General features: G+C 41.6%; 1 protein-coding gene across 7 annotated transcripts in view; it reads left to right on the top strand.

Annotated features, from left to right (window-relative positions):
* The window catches only part of schip1 (schwannomin interacting protein 1), a 214,553-nt gene that overhangs the window by 53,541 nt on the left and 142,981 nt on the right, over positions 1–18,031 (top strand). Inside the window, exon 1 of one of the 7 annotated variants that reach the window (XM_072255445.1) lies at positions 12,286–12,459. The exons of the other annotated variants lie outside the window; for them this stretch is intronic. Coding sequence (XP_072111546.1) covers positions 12,448–12,459 — 12 coding nt within the window. The 5' untranslated portion in view covers positions 12,286–12,447. Of the gene's footprint in view, positions 1–12,285; positions 12,460–18,031 lie in introns of those variants that run through there. 7 annotated transcript variants of the gene reach the window in all.

Here is an 18,031-nt window from a genome sequence, read left to right as displayed (position 1 = left end):
GCTTGACTGCTTAGCCTCGCGCATTCTTCTATCATACAGTTCTTTGTAAGCACTTAAACCAGCGGTCTTCAACCACTGGGCCGCGGACTGGTACCGGGCCGCAAAGCGTGTGCTACTGGGCCGCGAGGAAACGATGTGATTTGCCGATAGGAGTCAGCTGGACCTTTCCTCATTCCCGGTCACGGCCACTGTTGAGCCATTACGCATGCGCGGTCATTACCCGTGCGTCATCCATGTCAGCGCGGGAAAGAGGTCAACTCCTCGAGCTTGTAAATGACAGCGGGCTGAAAAGTATGTTTGACATAACATCTCTGTCGGCATTCTAGATCAAAGTCAAGGCTAAATATCCTGAGATAGCCACAAAAGCACTGAAAACGTTGCTTCCATTTCCAACATTTTTCTGAGAAGCGGAGTTTTCTGCAATGAATGCAAGGAAAACTAAATGGTGGAATAGACTGGACATAAGGAACCCTCTTCGAGTATCGCTGTCTCCCATCAGCCCTCGATAGGACCACCTTGTTGCAGGGAAACAAGCCCAGGACTCCCACTGATTCAGCGATATTGGTGTGTTGCAATGATTTTATATGTTCATATGGGGAAAATATGTGCTGTGTCTTTAATATCCAAATGTTACTTTAAATGTTATGATGATATTGACTTGCATACAATTACAGCACGGAAAAAGGCCATCTCTGCCCTTCTAGTCCGTGCCGAACGCTACTCTCACCTAGTCCTGCCGACCTGCACTCAGCCCATAACCCTCCATTCCTTTCCTGTCCATATACCTGTACAATTTTTCTTCAAATGATAATATCGAACCTGCTTCTGCCACTTCTACTGGAAGTTCGTTCAACACTTACTTCAAGCTCCCCTGATAATTGACTTATCACTATATTCATGCAAGGAAAATATGCGCTGTGTGTTTAATATTAAATTCGTTAGATAAACCCTTTTAGAAACGAAATTGAGAGTATTAGCCACTTATCACCTATATTCCGGTCGTGGTTGATACCCCCCCCCCCCGAACAGAATCGCCAAAAAGGATTTGCAGGGGAAAGAAAATCGGCAGGTCACGACATGCATGCGTACTGGTGCCCGCGCAAGGCTTCATGGTCATTGTAGTCTTTTTTGGTGTAAACACAATGTATTTGACTGCTACTCTTGTCCGTTGGCAACCATACCTGCCCCCCCACCCACCCGGGTCGGCCGGTCCGCAAGAATATTGTCAATATGAAACTGGTCCACAGTGCAGAAAAGGTTGGGGACCCCTGACTTAAACCATCCTGCAAATTTGCCCTAAACCTACATACCCTTTCAAAACTAAAGTCGTACTTTTCTGTAAACATTATAGCCAAAATCTCATGCAGTTGCTTCATGATCAGTTCCTGGATGACTTCACTTTTGGTACATTCGCTACTGCATTCGGTTTCGATTGTTATCCTTTCCTCTTCCAATTGCATCAGCTCTTCATCTATCAGTTCTTGGTCATGGAATGCCAAAACCTCTTCGACATCATCTTCGTCAACTTCCACAAGCCAAACTCACTTTGTCCTTACTTCGTTCACCACGATCGAAACGCTTAATTATGTCTAGTTTTACACTAAGTGTAACACCCTTATGAGCTCTTCTAGGCTTTACCGATACCTTTGAACTCATCTTGCTAACGGCTGCTCACAGGCACATGTTTAAGCAATGCCGGCGAGAATGCAGTTCTGGGGGAGGAGCTTGGCTGCTTGGGGTGTGCGCTGCCTTTTTTTGTAACAGTGAAAACGCCTACTGTTAGGGAAAACAGGAACTAATGTAGGTCTTTCATAACAGCGAGGTTTCATAAAGCGAACGTTCGAGAAGTGGGGGACACCTGTAATGGGAAGACTAAAACTGTATGGAATACTCTAGATGCAGCGTTACTAGAGTTTTATAATGCTGCAACATAACTTGCTGACTTTTGAACTCAGTGCCTTGACTGATAAAGGCAAATATGCAGTATGCCTTCTTAACCACCCTGTCAACCTCTGTAGTCACATTCAGGGAGCTATGAATTTGGACCTTAAGATCCCTCTGCTCATCAACACCGAATAGTGTACTGTCTATATTTGACCTACAAAGGTGCAACACTTCATGGTTGGCCTGGTTAAACTCCATTTGCCATTTCTCCGCCCATATCTGCAACTCATCTATGTCCCGCTGTATTCTTTGCCAATCTTCGTATCATCTGCAAACTTAGTAACCTAGCTTAGTATGCTCATACTCACCAACTGCATCTCAGTGTGGTATGGCAATTGTCCCGTATCGGACCACAAAGCACTCCAGCTTGTGGTGAAAACTGCCCAGTGGATTATCGGCACCCGATTGCCTACCATTGAGAACATCTACCATAAACGCTGCCTGGGCAGGGCGAAAAGCACTATCAAGGATGCATCATGGACTTCTTACTTTTTACTCTCCTCCCATCCGGTAGGTGCTACAGGAGCCGCCGCTCCTGCACCAGCAGGCACAGGAAGAGCTTCTTCCCTGAGACTGTGACCCTGCTGAACCTCACATCACAGCACTAAGCAATATTGCACCCATATTGTACTGTCTCAGTACTTTTATATTTGTGTGCTGTAGCACTTTTTATTCGCAGTTATTTTGTAAGTAACACTATTCTTTGCATTTCTGGTTAGATGCTAACTGCATTTCATTGGCTTTATATTTGTACTCGGCACAATGACAATAAAATTGAATCTAATCTAATCTACGTTTTCAACTGGATCATTTATATACAGTACATCACAAACAGCAGAGGTTCCAGTACAGATCCCTGCAGAACACCACTAATCACAGACTAATCGTGGTAGAATAAGTCCCATTTGATTACCACCCTCTGTCTTCTATGGACAAGCCAGTTCTGAATCCAAATGGCCAACTTAGATTAGATTAGATTATGAGGACACGCAGTTCTCTTTTATTGTCATTTAGTAATGCATACACCAGAGTGTGATACTACAGAAACACAGAGCAGACCAAGACTGAAAAACTAACAAAAACTACATAATTATAACATATAGTTACAACAGCGCAACAATACCATAACTTGATGAAGAACTGGCCATGGCCACAGTAAAAAAAAGTTGAAAGTCTCTCGAAAGTCCCACATCTCACGCAGACGGGAGAAGGAAGAAAACTCTCCCTGCCATGCCCGACCACAGTACGACTCTGAGTCGTCCGAAAACTTCGAGTCTCCGACCAGCCCTCCGACACCAAGTACCGAGCACCATCTCTGCCGAACACTTCAACCCCAGCCTCGGTTGCCAGCAGCAGGCAAAGCCAGGGATTTTGGGGCCTTCTCTCCAGAGATTCTCTATCGCACAGTAGCAGTGGCAGCGAACCGGGCATTTCAGAAATTTCTCCAGATGTTCCTCTGTGCTTCTCACGTCTGTCTCCATCAAATCAGAATTGTGCATGGCACCCTACTTACAATTTACCATGAATCCCATGAATCTTAATCTTCTGCATGAACCTCCCATCCCAATTAATGTTGTTCCCTTCCCAATAAATGGAACAACATTAGCTACTCACCGGTCCACTGACACATCACCACTGGCTAGAGAGGACACAAGGATATTGGTCAAGGCGCCAGATATCTCTTCTCTTGCCTCTCTCAATAACCTGAGAGATATTCCATCAGGCAACCAACTAGAAAAGGCCTCTTTTATTCCTACTCACTGCCTCCTGTGTGTCAGCCACTCTGCTATCCATGCCAGTCTCTTTCCTAGTTCTGTCTCTTGTTTCTTTACCTGGTCAGTGAGGAGCTGAAGTCGGATGCACTTCCTGCAGATGTAGTCATTTGGGAGACTGTTGTGTACTCTGAAATCTCACATCTTACAGGCGGAGTATTCCATCACCCTAATGATCATCCTGCCTACACTGAATTAAGGCCCAAGGATTTATAGACAACAACAAAAAAAGCTTACCAGCACTTACTTGCTCCTCCTTTCTGAAACCTTAGAGTTTCTCAGTCACCTAGGTCATTTTTGCAGTCTCTTCTCACCAAGGTTGTTATACTTTTGCTTGTAACCTATCAAGCCTAAGTTTTATAATCAAAATAAATGATTCCATAATGAAGCAGAAGAACCCTTAGCCTTTGCTGTAAACAGCAGAGGATGTTGAGCCAAAGTCTCCTACTCTTACCCTGGCCCACTCCAACATCATTCTTATTTTCTGCTTCTTTGCGAAGACCTTTAATGCCACGTCCAAAGATTTTGAAGCCATGTCTCCCTTTTGTGGTGCTGTTCTTCAAGGTTTCCCAAGACTGAGTGAGTTTCAGATATCTAGGAGTACCAAGGTTGGCTGTAATTTGTGCCAGCTAGCTTCAAGTGGCACTAGTCACTTATGATATTTGGCCCCTTTTGTTCAAAGTTCAAAGTAAATTTATTATCAGAGTACATATGTCACCATATACGACCCTGAGATTCGTTTTCTTGTAGACATGCTCAGTAAATTCATAATAGAATAATAGTCATAATGGGATCAATGAAAGGCTGTACCAGCTTGGGCCTTCAACCAGTGTGCAAAAGACAACAAACTGTGCAAATACAAAAAGATTGAAATATTAATAATAAATAATAAATATTGAGAACATGAGATGAAGAGTCCTTGAAAGTGAGTACATAGGTTGTGGAAACATTTCAGTGATGGGGCAAGTGAAATTGAGTGAAGATATCCCCTTTGGTTTAAGAGCCTTATGGCTGAGGGGTAATAGCTGTCCTGAACCTGACATGAAAACAATATACGGTGAATTTAGCACTATGTAATGATTCCGCAATAGGCAAGCAATATGAAGCTGGTGCATAGCCAGCATTACAACCAACGATTGAAGGTTAATTGGATATCACTATCTCATCACCCACTTTCAGAAGCTTTTCAATTTAGCCTCCAGAAATTCTAAGAAGCAATGAAGAACACTAACGGGATCTGAACTGCTCTGTTTTGTGTACCTTAGCAGAATCACTGGCATGAACAAATTTTGCCTGTTGCAAAGGAACATCTCAGTAATCTTATAAGTATTGTTAGTGCTAGAGATGGTAGAAAGGGAAGGAAAATTATCCAAAGAATAACAGCCGTGTGGTCTTTTGAATCTTGAATGTAAAGTAATAGAAATTGAATTAATTCAGGCTCATCATGTAATATTTAGATTTTGACCAAATTGAAATCATTTAGTTATGTTCAACCCTTTACACAAATAAGAACTTTGTGATTTATATTTTTTGTTTCCAAGTATCACAGTGGTAACAATAACACAGATTAATGCCTGGGGTCTGGTGTGTCAAGCAAACTATTTACTGTTGGAACAGGAACCGTAGAGCTAAGGAACAGCACCTTCAGCCCTCAGCACTGTGCCAACTAGTTTGAATATTATGACCTTGTTTCTCTAATAGTGAAATGGTACATTGCCAAATTCCTTATTGCTTGCAAGTTTTGTTCTGGCATAATACAATTAATAAGTTGAAAATGTATGCAGATGCTTACCATTAATAAAAAGGTGTAAAGTGATTTTATTCTGAAATCAGAAAAATGCACCTTGATGTTGTTTGCATAATTATGATGAATAAACGCAGAATCAGTGGGCTAATGAGCCTATTTCTGTGCTCTATTACTCTCTTATTATGCAAGTCTATGACTTAATTAAATATTAGACTCATAATACAGGTTAAGTAACCCTTACCCAAAATTCCAAAATCCAAAAACCTCCAAAACCCGATGTGTTTTTTGAGTGCTGACATGGCGTCACAAATGGAAAATTCCACCAGGTGCTGGGAAGGCTCCCAGGTGATGTGCAGAACTTTGTGCACCACAGACAGTTCTGAGAAGTGACTTTACATATGTAATGAACAGAAGTTAATGAAAAATAGATGCACATTGCACAAAGCAAAAAATGAAGATCTCAATCGTGTATTGACAAAGTGGATTTGACAGAGTCAGAGTGAACATATGCCGCTTAATGGTACACTGATCATGGAACAAGCAAGATCTGTCATGAACTGTAAATTGAAAGTAAATGTGAATATTCAGCAAGCTGGTTGTGGGAATTTAAGAAAAGACACAACATATTTTTTTAAAAATTGTCTGCTGATCACTTAAGGCTTCTGTGAAGAAAGGTCCGGCTATGTCTTGGCAGTTATATCATTTTTTATATTTAGGGAGTTCACACTATATTCCTGGCAATAGTTGTTCATGAAATAGAGCATTTTCTCTGCAAAATGAATGCCCATGTAATTTATTACTTATCTCAATTTCTGGAACTAGAAATAAAATGGTATTAATATACAAACGTTTGTAGAATAGAGTGGTACTGAAAGAGTTTATTGAGCAATAGCAGGTGCAGTGACTGTTAAGAGCTGTCATGATGTACTGAGTATATTTTGATTTGTAACATGTCACAGAGATGTATGAATTTAGAACAAGTAAGATAATGTTTCTACTCCATAAACAATGCCATTCAAAGCAATTATTATGAATGATGAAAAGCCTAGCAAGTTAAAATTTATATGTTAAACTGTGGTCACTCACCAAAATAGAATAGACAATGATTGCTTCAGATTGTGTCAAATGTTCTAGGCAGTGGATCTTGTTTGCAGTTCATTTTGCCTAAATTTGAAGTTAATTTTTTGGATCGGGACATGAAAGGCGGCGTGAGAGCTAAATTCTGAAGGAAGGCAGTTTTTTAAAAAAATTTCTTCGAGTACAAGAAGGATGAGACTGCGCAGGCACGTGACATAGACAGGGCAGCGTGGAGAGTCTAAAAAGGAGACCACACTACACAGTGGGCAGCGGTCAGAGCAGGCAGCAGAGTGGCATCAGATTGTAGGGCTTTAGCTCAACAGGCTTAGGCGGTAACAGGAAGAGGCGAGAGAGGCACCAACTCTTTTTCTCCCCTTGCCGGCGAATCAGCCCGGGCAGACAGAGGAACAGCAGGGCTCGCACAGCTAACGGTACAATCTAATGGTTTAAAAAGCTTGTGTGTTTGGCAAGGTAAGTGGGTGAATAGACTTATTTTTCCTTGTTTCATTCCTGTAGAATTAGGTATCATGCCTGCAGGGTTAGTGCTTTGTTCAGGGTGTCAGATGTGGGAATCCTGGGTGACCTCCAGCCTCCCTGATGGCTACATCTGCGCCAGGTGCACCGAGATGCAGCTCCTCAGAGACCGTGTTGGGGATCTGGAGCAGCAGCTTGATGACCTACTGCTTATTAGAGAAAGTGAAGAGGTGATAGACAGGAGCTACAGGGAGGTAGTCATCCCTAGGCTACAGGGGTCAGAAAACTGGGTGACTGTCAGGAGAGGGAAGGAAAATGCCTGGATTGTGGAGAGCACCCCTGTGGCTGCCCCCCTCAGCAACAAGTATCTCGTTTTGGATGCTGTTGAGGGAGATGACCTGACGGGACAGCCACGGTGACTGGGTCTCTGGCACTGAGCCTGGCGCTGTTGTGCAGGAGGGAAGGAGGGAGAAGAAGAATGCGGTAGTCATAGGGGTTCCATAGTCAGGGGAGCAGACAGGAGATTCTGTGAGCCTGATAGAGATACCCGCATGGTGTGTTGCCTCCCAGGTGCCACGTGATGGGATGTCTCGGATCGGGTCCAGAATATTCTGAAGGGAGAGGGCGAGCAGCCAGCTATCTTGGTATATGTTGGTACCAATGACATAGATAGGAAAAGGGAGGAGGTCCTGAAGAGAGTATTCAGGGAGTTAGGAAGGAAGCTGAGAAGCAGGACCTCCAGGGTAGTAATCTCAGGATTGCTACCTGTGCCATGTGCTAGTGAGGGCAAGAATAGTAGGAACAGGCAGATGAATGTGTGGCTGAGAGACTGGTGCAGGGGGCAGGGCTTCAGATTCTTGGATCATTAGGATCTCTTCTGGGGGAAGTATGACCTGTTCAAAAAGGACGGGTTACACCTGAACCTGAAGGGGACCAATATCCTGGCGGGAAGGTTTAATAGAGCTGTTAGGGAGGGTTTAAACTAATTTGGCAGAGGGATGGGAACCGGAATGATAGAGCAGAGGAGGGGGAAAACAGAAATAAATCTAAGATGGTGAGCAGTAAAGATGTCAGGAAGTTCAGGCAGGTGATGGGGCAAGTTTGCAGCTATTGGGATGAGTTGCAGTGCAATCAAAGCAAAAGGTACCAAATACTGGACTTAAGGTGTTGTACTTAAATGCACACAGCATAAGGAATAAGGTGGATGATCTTGTTGTACAGCTACAGATTGGCAGGTATGATATTGTGGCCATCACTGAGACGTGGTTAAAGGATGCATGTCTCTGGGAGCTGAACGTCCAAGGATACATGGTGTATCAGAAGGATAGGCAGGAAGGCAGAGGGGGTGGCATGGCTTTATGGGTAAGAAATGATATTAAATCATTAGCAAGAGGTGACAGAGGATCTGAAGGTGCAGAATCTTTATGAGTTGAGCTAAGAAATCGCAGGGGTGAAAAGACCCTGATGGCAGTTATATACAGGCCTCCAAACAGCTGCAGGGATGTGGACTACAAATTACAACAGAAAATAGAAAGGCTTGTCAGAAGGGCAGTGTTATGATAATTGTGGGGGTTTTAACAAGCGAGTGGATTGGGAAAATCAGGTCGGCACTGGATCTCAAAAGAGAGAATTTGTAGAATTGTCTGCGAGATGGCTTTTTAGAACAGCTTGTTGTTGAGCCCACTAGGGGATCGGCTGTACTGGATTGGATATTGTGTAATCAACCAGAAGTGATTAGAGAGATTGAGGTGAAGGAACCCTTAGGAGACAGTGATCATAACATGATTGAGTTCACTGTGAAATTTGAGAAAGAGAAGCCGAAATCTGATGTGTCAGTATTTCAGTGGAGTAAAGGAAATTGCAATGGCATGAGAGAGGAACTGGCCAAAGTTAAGTGGAAAGGGACACTGACGGGAAGTACGGCAGAGCAGCAGTGGCTGGAGTTTATGCGAGAAGTGAGGAAGGCGCAAGACAGGTATGTTCCAAAGAAGAAGAAATTTTCGAATAGAAAAAGGATGCAACTGTGGCTGACAAGAGAAGTCAAAGCCAAAGTTAAAGCAAAAGAGAGGGCATACAAGGAAGCAAAAATTAGTGGGAAGACAGAGGAGTGGGAAGTTTTTTAAAACCTTATGGAAGGAAACTAGGAAGGTGATTACGAGGGAAAAGATGAACCATGAAAGGAATCTGGCAAATAATATCAAAGAGGATACTAAAAGCTTTTTCAAGTATATAAAGAGTAAAAGACAGGTGAGTGTAGATATAGGACCGATAGAAAATGATGCTGGAGAAATTGTAATGTGAGATAAGGAGATGGCAGAGGAACTGAACGAGTATTTTGCATCAGTCTTCACAGAGGAAGACATCAGCAATATACTGGACACTCAAGGGTGGCAGGGAAGAGAAGTGTGCGCAGTCACACTTACGACAGAGGAAGTACTCAGGAAGCTAAATAGTCTAAGGGTAGATAAATCTCCCGGACCAGATGGAATGCACCCTCATATTCTGAAGGAAGTAGCTGTGGCGATTGCAGAGGCATTAGCGATGATCTTCCAAAGTCAATAGGTTCTGGCATGGTTCCGGAGGACTGGAAGATTGCAAATGTCACTTCGCTATTTAAGAAGGGGGCAAGGAAGCGAAAAGGAAATTATAGACCTGTTAGCTTGACATCAGTGGTTAGGAAGTTGTTGGAGTCGATTATCAAGGATGAGGTTAGGGAGTACCTGGAGGCATATGACAAGATAGGCAGAACACAGCATGGTTTCCTTAAAGGACAATCCTGCCTGACAAACCTATTGCAATTTTCTGAGGAAATCGCAAGTAGGCTAGACAAGGGAGATTCAGTGGATGTTGTGTATTTGGATTTTCAGAAGGCCTTTGACAAGGTGCCGCACATGAGGCTGCTAAACAAGATAAGAGCCTATGGAATTACGGGAAAGTTACATACGTAGATAGAGCGTTGGCTGATTGGCAGGAAACAGAAAGTGGGAATAACGGGATCCCATTCTGGTTGGCTGCCGGTTACCAGTGGTGTTCCACAGGGGTCCGTGTTGGGGCCGCTTCTTTTTACATTGTACATCAATGATTTGGATTATGGAATAGATGGCTCTGTGGCTAAGTTTGCTGATGATACAAAGATAAGTGGAGGGGCCGGAAGTGCTGAGGAAACAGAGAGTCTGCAGAGAGACTTGGATAGATTGGAAGAATGGGCAAAGAAGTGGCAAATGAAGTACAATGTTGGAAAGTGTATGGTTATGCACTTTGGTAGAAGAAATAAACGGGCAGACTATTATTTAAATGGGGAGAGAATTCAAAGTTCTGAGATGCAACGGGACCTGGGAGTCGTCATGCAGGATACCCTTAAGGGTAACCTCCAGGTTGAGTCGGTGGGGAAGAAGGTGAATGCAAAGTTGGCATTCATTTCTAGAGGAATAGAGTATAGGAGCAGAGATGTGATGTTGAGGCTCAATAAGCCGCTGGTACGATCTCACTTGTAGTACTGTGGGCTCCTTATTTAAGAAAGGATGTGCTGACATTGGAGAGGGTTCAGAGAAGATTTACTAGAGTGATACCGGGAATGAGCGGGTTAACATATGAGGAACGTTTGACCGCTCTTGGACTGTACTCCTTGGAGTTGAGAAGAATGAAGGGGGACCTCATAGAAACATTTCGAATGTTGAAAGGCATGGACAGAGTGGATGTGGCAATGTTGTTTCCCATGATGGGGGAGTCTAGTACAAGAGGGCATGAATTAAGGATTGAAGGGTGCCCATTCAGAACAGAGGTACGAAGAAACTTTTCTAGCCAGAGGGTGGTGAGTCTGTGGAATCTGTTGCCACGGGCGGCAGTGGAGGTCAAGTCATTGTGTGTATTTAAGGCGGAGATTGATAGGTATCTGAGTAGCCAGGGCATCAAAGGTTATGGTGAGAAGGCAGGGGAGTGGGACTAAATGGGAGAATGGATCAGCTCATGATAAAATGGCAGAGCAGACTCAATGGGCTGAGTGGCTGGCTTCTGCTCCTTTGTCTTATGGTCTTAATTTAGTCTCCTTAAACTGATGGATGTGTCAAATACGAGTTGTGTTGTATAATATTGGTTTGGACAAGGTGAGATTAAGCAAGCATGTATTTAAATTGCATTTGTGGTTAATGTGGTGAAGTTTAATTTGGTGATAATTTCCCCAAAATGATCAATAAAATGGTTTTGAGGTTTTTCCTCATGGTATAAACTTTTGCTGTACGTAAATTGGCAGTGTTTGGTTTCTTTGATGCAGTGGTAAAGTCAGAAAAAAATCTAAATCTTAAAAGCTGTGCAAAGCCTTACTTTCCATGGAGACACAAGGCCACAGGTGCTGGAAGCTGGAGCTAAAAGTGGTATAGAGAGCAGAGGGAGAAGAGTGAGATAGGAGCTAGTAGGTGATAGGTGGACTGAGGAGAAGTGAGGGATGATGGGCCAAAGTGCCAGCAGGGCTGGAGGAGTGAGAGTGGTGGAGACGAGAGACAGGGGCAGAACATAGAATAGTGCAGTGCAAGGAAGGGAACTTTGCCCACCATATCTTTGCTGACCCTGATGCCAAATTAAACTAATTCCATCTCATCCATCCCCCATTCCCTTCTTGTTCAACAGCCTTTTAAACATTGCTGCTAATATCACCTTCCCAGCAGCATGTTTCAGACATTACTTCGACATGCAAAAAAAGTTGCCTTGCACATCGCATTTCTACTTTCCCCCTCTAACCTTTAAACTATGCCCTCTGGTATTTAACATTTCATATACAGTACTGCACAGAAATGGCCCTTTGGTGAACTATAAAAACAGACATGGTAAAAAAGGAAAGAGGCAGATGAGTGAAGGTGCAGACAGGCTGGAGGGTGATAAGCAGGGACCTAAAATGTTAACAATTCTTTTCCCTCCGTACTCAATGCTGGACGTGCTAAGTTCTTTCAGCAGTTTGCTTCTTATTTTCTTTTGTTCAAGTGCACCTAACAAGTACATTTTTGAAAATAATATACAGTAGTTTGTGAATGGGAGGAAAAGCTTATCCTCATTTCAGTTCCTGTCAGAACTCCTGTAAATCCATTATGTGACCTCTGCCCTTCCTGTATTCCTTGCTATCTTGCTTCATTTCATTGTGTCACATGCATCAAGTATGGAATCTATTTTTAGTCACTTGAAGCACAAGGTTAATACATATTCAAAGCCAAAAGAAGGGGGAGATTAATAGACGGATTAGGCTGATCCACTCAACACATTGGAGCCTTAATATATTTGGGAAAGACTCCAGAAGCTAGGGCTCAGAAAACCTTAAAGCGATACAAGATTATAAAAAGTCTATATGCTTAAAAGTTAATCCTCAACTGGACACAAAACGAAGTGGAAGGCAAACTTAGGCATGAATGTGAAAAATCCTTGTGCAGCTGGTGACAAACATTAAAAATGGACATCCAGGTAGGGCTTTGGATGCAATTCATAAGTGTTTCATGGAATGCTAAAATGAGTATCTGCATGAATCACATTTATGTCTATTCCTTTAATGTTACATGCAATTAATTGTAAGTAAGTCATGGGTGTCAGTTTGGAATTTCTTTGAATTTTTGACTGTTCAATATTAGGGCTATAAAGTGTGGCTATCACACCAGTGATGCTGGGAATATATTTTTCATCAAAAAACCTCCAATATTTCATACTTACATATTTTCCCTTTAAATAAACATAATACAAAAATTGCAGGAAAGCGTTAATGCATGGATATAAGAATATTGTGAATTCATTACAACTTTCTGGAGCAGTGAATCTAGTCAAAAAAGGCCAGATCAGTGCAGAAGGTTCTTTTTCTGTGTTAAGATCTGGAAACAGAAGATTAAAGGGATAACCTCTTCTTCACCTATATCAAAATCTGACCTCAAATTTAGAAAATGAGTTCAGCTTGAGGGAAAGTAGTGATTATGCTGGATTATTTGGATGAACGCACAGCTGTCTCTCAGCTGAACAGAGGCAGCAGTGTAAACAAGCTTGCGGCAAACAAAGCAAGGTCTTCTGAGTCCAAATTCTGCGTCTCATTCATATTTATGTTTCCCCCTTACTCTAAAGATGGTAGAATGTATGCAACCAGTAGGAAATGATCCTATTAAGTAAGAGTCTGCAGTATTTTACTTCTTTTACCCCACAATATCATACTTTCCTTTAATGAAAACTGATTTTTTTCCCCCGACCTGTAAACAAAATCCACACAAAACAAAAATGTTCAAAATATTTAAGCCTTTTTCCCACCTTCCCAAGTTGATGAAGGGCAAACACATCGGCCAGTAGAGGACAATGTTAACTAGTACTAGTAATAGGGTAATGAAATACATTTCAGTGACCCCCAAATTAAGGAGGCAGGATTTGGAATTAACTGGACAGCCACTGGAAAGTATGTGCATGTAGATAAAGGACAAGGGTATGCTTGCTCTTGACATAAGCGTCTACTGACACTTTCACCAAAGAATGTGGCTTGAATTGCAATCAGGCAGGTGGTGTGCAATGTGACAAAGTCCATTTCACCCATCTTCATGGGTTTACTTAAATCAAGCAATTTCTTGCAAAATATATAAGTTGGTGGAAAAAGTTCTTTGATTTTTATTCTTCAGGAAATAAAAAGGTTAGTTCCCGAAGAAGGGTCTCTGCCTGAAATGTTGGCTGTTTATTCATTTCCATTGATACTGCCGGACCTGCTGAGTTCCTCCAGCAGTTTGTGGATGTTGCTTTGGATTCCGAGCATCTGCAGGATTTCTCATGTTTAAGATTAGTTCCCATAACCTCTGGTCATATGGCTGCTTTTTCTATCATATTTCCAGTAATGTGCTCCTGTATGTGCCACAGCAACAATAATAACATTGGGATTGAGTGAGGTGCTGTCCGTCAATCTTGCTGCCTCTATATCTATCAACACACATAAAAGTTGCTGGTGAACGCAGCAGGCCAGGCAGCACCTCTTCCCAGAGATGCTGTCTGGCCTGCTGCGTTCACCAGCAACTTTTATGTGTGTTGCTTGAATTTCCAGCATCTGCAGAATTCCTGTTGTTTGCCTCTATTTCTATGCTTGGTTCTGTGAAGGAGGAGTTATTCAATTTAAAATGATCTCTAGAGGAGTAGGATGAAATCTTTCTATGGAGTTTTGTTAGTGCATAGAATGCGTTACCATAGGATTTGACCAGGACACAGAATATAGTATCTTTTAAGTGAAATTTGATTAAATATTTGAAGTAAGGAAAGCTGTAGGACTACGGGGATCATAAGGAAATGTGATTAGCTTCATATTGCTTTAACTAGGAGCCTGTTATGATCGATCAATTGGTCTCTTGTGGTGCAAACGATTGTTTTGTGGACCTTTGAGGTGCAAACTGCTGTTTCGTGGATCTTCAGAGTTACAGCAACTCTATCATCTAGAAGCTGAAAGTGAGACTAAATTAATACTTTCATCTGTTCTAAAATTGGACTGGTTTCTGCACTTAATGAGAGGCTTAATGTACAGCAGGAAGCGATTCAGCCCATCCTGCCCATGCAATTAATTCTGGTTTTGGTGTTAACACCTGTACAGTTTCCTGCTTGATGTAAGGCCATAAGAAATGGAAACAAGAAAAGTCCATTTGGTCCCTCATAGCTCTGCTTTTCACCAAGGTCATGACTGATTCAACATTCCTTAACTCTACTCTCCTACTCTATCCCTATAATCCTTAAGAATATTGTTAAATGACTTAAAATTTACTTACCTCAGCTTTGAATATGTTCATGAATTCAGCCTCCCAAGAGTTTTTGGGACCAAAAAATTCTTACTCCAAAGATAATTAAAATTAAGTTATTTTTCCTCATCTCATCAGTAGAACAGTAGAGCTACTAGGACTTGATGTTTCAATCCCTATGTTAAGTCAGCACTCTCGATGTTGGCAGTGGGTTTGGAGTTGTGACAAGGAGGGAGGGTAGGTACGTCATTGGGGTCATCAGGTGGGCACCCTCCTTCTTTGATGTTTCGTTGATAAGCCCACGATTATATAATTGCATTTTTATTCAAAGATTGAGGAGAACTAACTCACCAGCATTTTACCTGTACAACTTCTTGAGAATCACTAAGTTTGTCAGACCTGATGAAGAGTTTTGGCCCAAAACTTTGATGGTTTGTTCCCATCCATGCTGTCTGACCTGTTTAGTTCCTCCTACATTTTGTGTGTGTTGCTCTGCCCAATACTTCAAGAAATTGTTGAGTTGTGAATGCAGCCCAGTCTGTCATGCAAAGCAGCCTGTCGACACCCTACACTTGCCACGGCATTGGGATGGTAGCCACCATAATTAAGGACCACCTTATCCTGTCATCCTCTCATCTTCTGCACCCACCCCCCTTCCTTCAGATAGAGGATACAATAGCTTGAAAACACCTACACCTACCTCCAGGATCAAGGACCGTTTCCATCCTGCTGTTATAGGATTCTTGAACAGACTTTTATAGAGTAGAGATAAACGCTTGACCCCTCAATCTACTTTATCATGGCTTGTGCACTTTATTAATCTAAGACCGCTGCACTTTCTCTGTAACTCTAATGCAATATTCTGTATTCTCTTTTTGTTTTCTCTTTGTGTTATCTCAATGTACTTGCGTATGGATAGATTTGGCTAGATGACATACAAACCATATTTTTTTTTACTAAGGACAGGGATCAAGGATGATTTACCTTGATATCTTCTTGAACATTGTTCTGACTTGCTACATAGAAATTGTGAAATTTCTTTCTCAAGCAACGTTAAACTGTAATTTTAACACATGCTTGTTGGTAGTAAGTGAGTATACCAGCAGTATAATTAATCCGGTGTATTTAAGTTTGAGATGACCAAGGAATGAATTTTCACTCTTTGGCAAGTTGTATTTTGAAAAATTGTGATATGAGGAATTAATAACATAATATATCCCACTCAAATAAAAATTTTAATTAAAGGCTATTGCTTGAGGGAACAAATGGCACGGTGGGTTAGCATATTATCATTTCATCTTAGGTTTTGGGACTTGGGTTTGTAATTTCAATTTTAAGTGTTAGAGCATAATTTAACAATGAATTAGAAATTTTATTCAAAATGATGGTTCTAAGCAACTTGCATTTAAATAACACTTTTAATTTTAAAAAAAATGACCCGAGGCACTTTAAAAACAGAAGCAAAGAGAAAGACAGCTAGCCAGGAAAGAGAGATTAGGAGGATTCCCTGAAAGCATTGCAAAGAAGTAAGTTGTGAGAAGATAGTTAGTTCATTGTAAATATGCTTAAAATGATTAAGAGTTCACTCGCTAGAGCTGATCAAGAGTGCTTTGTAAGTCTGAGTCAGAAAACTAATATTTAAGGACAAAAAGGGATAGAGGAAATTGTAAGTAAGCAGTTTAGAATGAGTTTCAGGATATATTTATATGTCATAATGAAAGTTTACATATTTATTGAGAGCTGGTGTAGTTCAATCACAAGGATAAGTGAGGGATTATTTACGGAATGGCAGAATGGTTGCTGTTTATCATGTCTGGAGAACTGGTGTGTGTTAGAGAGGGCTGTGAGGATTGGGTTAAGTCAAAGGTATGTAAACAGTTTGAATAGGTCAGTGTTGTGTTAGACAGTTACTGGAAATGTTGCATAACCAAATAGGACATTGGATTCAAAACTCAGAACATGATTTATCATGGTGGCAAGTGTGTGAATGGTTTGGATTAATTTTAAAAAGGGCTGATTAAAAAGAAACAGAAGACGTATGTTTGGAAATGCTGCATGGTCAACTAAACCATCCAAAAACTCTAAAACAGTAAGGAAACAAGATGCGGTCAAGTATAGAGCTTTAACCTATTCTTCATATGAAAGTTCGGTGAACTGACAAGATTCCATTTATTGAAGTACAGTGATTAGCTGGCTCTGTATGTTAAAAATGGATATTTGCAAAGCTAATTTGGAATATGGTTTATGGAGTAAAGGCATGATCCGACAGATCAGTTGCCCTGACAAGGTCAAAGAGGACGGAGGGGCATTGTGTTTGGCTGGATAAATAAAGCAAGATTTGCACTTAACTAGGTGCTTCCTTAAGGTGTCCCTATGAAGTACTTCGAAATATGATTTCTGTTGATGTGTCAGAGACACGGCGACTGATACATACACATCAAACTCCCCAAATGACTGATAGTGACAAAGCAACTTGCTGTAATGGTGATTGAGAGACAAATATTGGATACAGTTCTGGCAGACTGGAAAATTGCAAATATCATTCCACTCTTCAAGAAGGGAGAGAAGCTGAAAAAAGGAAACTATAGGTCAGTTAGTCTGACCTCAGTGGTTAGGAAGATGATGGGGTCATTTATTAAGGATGAGGTCTCAGGGTACTTGGAGCCACATGACAAAATAGACTGTAGTCAGCATGATTTCCTTAAGGGAATCCATTCGAATTCTTTGAAGAAATAACAAACAGGATAGACAAGGAGAATTGATTGATGTTGTGTTCTTGGATTTCCAGAGATCTTTGACCAGATGCCACGCATGAGGCTGCTCAACAAGCTATGAGCCCTTGGTATTACAGGAAAGATTCTAGCATGGATAAAACAGTGGCTGATTGAGAGGAGGCAAAGCATGGGAATAAAGGGTGTCTTTTCTGGTTGGCTGCCAGTGTTCCACAGGGATCTGTGTTGGGACCAATTCTTTTTACGTTATATGTCAATGATTGGATGATACAATTCATGGCTTTGTTGAAATGTTTGCAGACGATATGAAGATAGGTGGAGGGACAGGTAGTTTTGAGGAAGTAGAGAGGCCACAGAAGGACTTAGACAGATTAGGAGAATGGGCAAAGAAATGGCAGATGGAATACAGTGTTGGGAAGTGTATGTTCATGCACTTTGCTAGAAGAAATGAAAGGGTTGACAATTTCCTAAATGGAGAGAAAATATCAAAAAAGCAAGGTGCAAAGGGATTGGGAGTCCTTGTGCAGGATTCCCCAAAGGTTGATTTGCAGTTTGAGTCTATGGTGT

The sequence above is a fragment of the Mobula birostris genome, chromosome 4 (assembly GCF_030028105.1).
Source record: "Mobula birostris isolate sMobBir1 chromosome 4, sMobBir1.hap1, whole genome shotgun sequence".
NCBI classification, from domain to species: domain Eukaryota; kingdom Metazoa; phylum Chordata; class Chondrichthyes; order Myliobatiformes; family Myliobatidae; genus Mobula; species Mobula birostris.
Note: the sequence above shows the minus strand (reverse complement) of the source record. Positions and strands in the feature narration are given on the sequence as shown.